The sequence below is a fragment of the Aegilops tauschii genome, chromosome 5 (genome assembly GCF_002575655.3).
Source record: "Aegilops tauschii subsp. strangulata cultivar AL8/78 chromosome 5, Aet v6.0, whole genome shotgun sequence".
Lineage (NCBI taxonomy): Eukaryota > Viridiplantae > Streptophyta > Magnoliopsida > Poales > Poaceae > Aegilops > Aegilops tauschii.
In genome coordinates this window covers 425,853,595-425,859,061 of record NC_053039.3, presented here as the reverse complement: position 1 = coordinate 425,859,061, position 5,467 = coordinate 425,853,595, and the positions used below count along the sequence as shown (strand labels likewise).

The 5,467-nt window shown below is 47.9% G+C and overlaps 1 protein-coding gene across 1 annotated transcript; it reads right to left on the bottom strand.

Annotated features, from left to right (window-relative positions):
- Positions 1–2,010: 2,010 nt before the first annotated feature.
- LOC109753255 (dehydration-responsive element-binding protein 1H-like) lies at positions 2,011–3,772 on the bottom strand. Its single transcript, XM_020312166.3, has one exon. It carries the CDS (start codon positions 3,604–3,606, stop codon positions 2,887–2,889), a length of 720 nt encoding a protein of 239 aa, XP_020167755.1. The 5' UTR covers positions 3,607–3,772; the 3' UTR covers positions 2,011–2,886.
- Positions 3,773–5,467: the final 1,695 nt, after the last annotated feature.

The following is a 5,467-nucleotide window of genomic DNA, read 5'->3' as shown; positions in this document are numbered from 1 at the left end:
GCCACGGCTTAGTGTGCCTGTTGTCTCCACCCTTGATTTTTCACAATCGCTAGAAGAACAAATGAAACCAAAATTATAATCCAGACGTCATCAATGAATCATTCTTTGCTCTAGCTTGAGAGTATTTACCCATGTTATAGCTTGAGAAAGGGCAAGACATACACGCTTTCAAGAAAAATTCTTTATGCTTTGCTCCGCCATATGCTAAAATATTTGCTGGTTCTAGAAAGCATGCACTAGTGATTTTAACTTTACAACTAGTCTGTTTATGCTAAAAAGATAAAGAAGTAAGTAATTATAAGTTACTTAATAGGGACGACTAGTCGACACATATTTTGAAGATCATATGTGTTTTCCAGTTGCACAGATGATTGAAAAACTAGCCACCATTGTCATTTTCATTCATCGAAGGCATCTTCTTTTCATCAGTCAAGGCAATTGGATTTTGATATCTCAAAAGACATGTAAGATAAAAGAAACCTAGAAATCTCTCGACATTTCAAATATCAACAACTTTACACATCATGAGAAGGCTAGAACCACAACTGCAAGGGAAAATGATCGAGCTAGCAAGTAGAAAGCCAAGACTAGGCACAACAAGGAGGAAAGTATAATTTCTAACGGATAGAGAACTACTGGATAATCATTTTATTACTCATATAATCCCAAAATCTATCACAATAAAATACAACCACATCAGACAAGAAATAATAGGAAGATCTTTAGAATGACATAAACATTTGGCACTGGATGTGTATCTACTTGCTAGTTGTTGATTTAGTATTGGAACTGAGTCGAACTTTATCTTTCGTTGATAGGTGTAGTTGTGCATCTGTGTCCAACAACATTCCCTATGGTAACTTTCCACTAGCATGAAAGAAAAATTGATCATTGTCATTGTAAATGAAAAACAAATGGCACTCCAAAACAAAAGATTGTGTCATTGATGCTCTATAATTTCTGAAATGTGTGTTTCCTTTTTCAACGGATCACATCATGTACTATTAATTCTCATATAGGATAGCAAGTCCACGTCCACTAATATAAAACAAATGTTGATTCGTGTCATCGGCAAGGCCGAAGTGTCATCCAGAGCTCTGATACGTTGGTTGATGATCCCAACTACTGTTGCGAATGTTGATAAACTTTCAATCTAGTGGCTGATCCTAACAGTAAAAATAGTAAACACCACTAACCTTGGCACCTTGCTATTGCACCCCAATGAATAGTCAAAAGGCCAAAATCGTCAACCAATTGTGCATAAAAACAAAATATTGAAGTGTTGGCTCATGCTACCCTCACTGTCATTGAGATCACCGCAAATGGTGTCTTTGCACATCCTTGAGGGTGATCATGCATGTCCGTAGATACTGTCAGATGTCATCATTGTTGTCGCTTCCCCGAATGAACTTGTTCCCATTGGTACTGGCAACCAAAGTTATGCAGTGTGTTCCTGTCGCTACCGCTCCCGTCTTAGCGCGCTTAAGAAATGACCATGTGGTCGGCATCACCGTCTGTAGGGTTCCCTCCATCACACTGCATTTTGTTGTCCCTCACCTTCCATACAATGTAAAGAGAAGTCATGTTGTGTGTGTGTGTGTGTGTGTGTTGTTTTTTGAATGTCGCGGGCTCAGATTGGACGGGAAAATAAACAAAAATGGCCATCCAGACATTTTTTTTGGGCCTTGCTTGGAAAAATGTTGGGCACCCGTAATTCTTTTCCTTTTTTTGAAAATTACACCACAACTTTGCCAAAAACAAGGGCCAAGGGGGCTAGGTAGTGCAAACAACAAATCCTGATTTCTCACATTTCAAAATGAAACTGGGCACGGCACCGAAATAAGAAGAAAAAAGTATGCGCTCATCAATGATTGAACTACCCTCAACACAAAACATTATCCGATGAGGGGGCAAAAAACTAGGAATTGTTAACTAAACGTCAAAAAAAACTACTGCCTCCAATCCATATTAATTTGTCGTTGATTTAGCATACTTTTTCTGAATCATATTAACTTTCATTGACTTAGTACGTTAAATCAACGGTAATTAATATGGATAGGAGAGAGTAAGTATTTTTCAGACCACCACCAATATCCACACACACGCACACTTGGTCATAGCTCCGTCACTATGCACCATGAAGGTGCCTGCAACAGTCTTCACACAGGCATCAGGAAACCCATGAAATATGTTTTGTTTTTTTTTCATTTTGACATCAACCTCGTAACGAGGAACATGATACAACCAGTTCTCCACAAAGGCAAAACAAAGCCTTGCACTGTATCCACAATAATTGCAAGTTCTGCACAATTATCGCAGCACACTAGTCACTTCCACAGTCACAGTAGATCTATAAATATTTGCTCCAAAAAGGAAAAAGGTACGTGACACATCACCTATATGCATCTTGCATGTTGGCCACGCGATTCGGAAAGGAAGGGGGGCGCGGAGCTGGCACGGGCAGCGGCGCCGCGTCAGCTCGCGTGGCCATGAGGGGTAGAAAAAGATCCCAGGGATCCAGCTGCTTTAGCCAGCTGACCTGGGCGGTGCCTAGGCCACATCTTCCGAATGGGCGTACATGGACCACGTCTGTCTGATTAACAAACCGTTGATTTTTCTCATCTGATTACCAGTTATAGTCATGACGCATCAAGTGATAGTACCCTTTTTTGGTAGCCTCTTGCCACCAGTCTAGGATCTTCTGTGGAGTATTATTCATCGAGCAGTGATGTCATTTTCTTGCTCCTGTGCGTAGCCTAGAACTTCGTTCGTTTGCATGTATATGTCGCAGGATTTGATGGGTTTAAGTTCCACAATTTTATTATGCTGACGTGGAAGAGCTTCAGTTTGTTCATGCATAGAGTCAAAGCAGCTGGCTGGAATATTTTAGTAGCTCCAGAGCGCGGCGTCTGCTCCGCCGCCTTCGGTGTCCCAGCACGCGCCGGCGACCAGCGGTTGCGGCGGCTCGAGGAGAAGCCCCTCCGCGAAGTACGCATAGTATGTGTCCAGGTCCATTTCCCCGGACATGTCCAGCTCGAACATGTCGCAGCCTAGTGTGGCCGGCACCTCAAACATTCCGTTGCCAGACGGCAGGGACGACGACGTCCATGACGAGCCGGTATTTTCCATGGACGACTCCGCGGATTGGCTACAGGTTCCGTCATCGACGGGAACGGTGGCGGCCAGGGACGTGGTGGCGGCGCCGCTGGCGGCCTCTCGGCGTTGGAAGTCCGCGACAGCGCTGAGAGCCGCGCGCCGGATGTCTGCAAAGTCGGAGAGCGCGGACGGCACCGCGAGGAGCCAGGCGGAGTCGGCGAAGTTGAGGCACGGGGTGGAGGGGCCGATCAGGCCGAGCATGGCGGCGTCGTGCGCTCGCGCGGCCGCCTCAGCAGTGAGGTGCGTGCCGAGCCACAGCCGCTCGCCGCGCTTGCCGGGGACGCGCACCTCGCACACCCACCGGCCGGCGCTGCCGCGGCGCCGCACGCCGCGGTACACCGGGTGGCGCGTCTCCTTGAACTTGGTGCGCCCGGCCGGGCGCTTCAGGTGCGAGGAGGACGAAGGGGAGGAAGGGGAGCTCCCCTGCTGATCGGAGCCGGCCATGTCCATTGCTACTGCAGGTGGTCGGTGCTGGCTCGAGCTTACGTCCGGTGGACCGAGGTCGATCTATGGAGTGTGAGAGCAGGCTGAGCTTGAGCTGGGGAGTGTTGGTTGATTGAGTGTCTTGTGGAGGGCGCTGCTTTATAGTTCTCCCTGACGCGCTCTAGACTAGCGGCAGCGATGAAAGACGCGTCAGGGATTTGCAGCGTTGAAATGAAGGCACCTTCTTGCTTGATGAGACTGACAGTTAGGGCCCCTGCGTGTGACCATCTAGCAAACAGCAGGCTGGCACAAGTGACGCATTTTTCTGCCGCGTTATATGCTGTTCTCCAGCGATTGAGTGTCTTTGAGGAGTGTACGCGGTGTGGGGAAGCGGCACGGGGCAAGTGACGCGTCAGGGAATTGCAGCTTTAAAAAGGAAGGCATCTTCTTGCTGGAGACTCGTTTTATACGCGGTGTGGGGAAGCGGCAGGGGACAAGTGACGCGTCATGGATTTGCAGCGTGAAAAGGTTTTGCTTGAAACTGATAAATGGGGCCCACTAGCATGGACTAGCCTTGGACAAGTGACGCATTCTCCTCGTGCTATGTAGTTCTATCGAAGACAAGTACCGCATTTTTTCCTGAGCACATTACAGCCGTAGATGGTCGAGAACAGTGTTATACCCGGCCCACTAAGGTTCGAGTCCTGGTGCTCGCATTATCCTTAATTTATTTCAGGATTTCTGACGATGTGCGTTCACTTTCGAGAGACTGAGCTCTATGCAAATGAATGATGTATGTCTATGTTTATTTTAATGTTTACTTTCATTTTCATTCGCGTGACCAGTTGAGGAATACGAAAATCAAAGAGTGTTTCATCTGACTATCATTATCAGGGCGGATACCTAAAAGGAAACATTCGGATCCCTGACATACAAAATGGAGGCGTTTATTCGGAAACTCCTACGTTGTCCATGGTATTGGAGGCGTTTCCCACAACCACAACCGTTATGTGAAGTATTAGTGACGCGGGCTTCGTGGGTGGAACTGGAAACTGTTGCTTGTCCATGTACGAGAACTGGCTCCAAAGCCCGACTCTGTACTAGTGGCATCGACCACTAGGGCCTTAACGAGAGACCGGTGCTTGTGCCACCGAGCTCTCTATCCGAAATCGTCTGATTCGGCCTCCTCCATCGCCCATAAGGAGGATGTTGATTGGAAGCTCTCCGACACCATTATCAGGGATCACGCGCTTCCGCTCCGTCCTCGTCACTACAGACATCACAATTCACGCCTCCTTCATGAGCTCGTTGACATTTGTGAACTGCACACACAACCATCATCTTGCGGAACTTGAGGTGGTCGCCGCGCGCACACCCCAAGATCAGCTTCGTCCGTCCCTCCCCGATGACAAATGGCTTGGACATAACGATCGAGCTGGTGAGGGCGTATGCGATTGCGAGATGGAGGTGGGTGGCCGATTGCTGCGTATGGCCGCGGGGTGGAGGAGTGGGCGGCGAGGCGGTGCACCCCGCGATGATGACTGTGGCTGCGGCATGGAGGTGGGGTGGTGGTGGAATGGTTGAGGCCGAGGAGGGTCAGGCGCAGGTCGCGTCGTGCTTATAACTGTGAGATGAAGGGTCTAGGGCCTCGAATAATATACAGAACTAAGTCAAGTGTGTTATATTGGACACTCGCCTTACATATTTGGTATGTTTTATAAAGAAAAGGCGCATGTAAGATGAGTATGACATTAAAGTCCACTTGACTTGTAGAGCTCACGGTTACGGAGCAAACAAGCGTGGTGGGGCTGGCGACGTGACAAGTACTTTGCCGAGCCTTGTGTTTAAGCCGAGTGCTTTTGCAGAATATGTGGAGTTCTTTTTGTAA

Excerpts from the sequence above, each read along its gene's own strand:
- LOC109753255 (XM_020312166.3), bottom strand. The coding sequence starts at position 3,606 with ATGGACATGGCCGGCTCCGATCAGCAGGGGAGCTCCCCTTCCTCCCCT.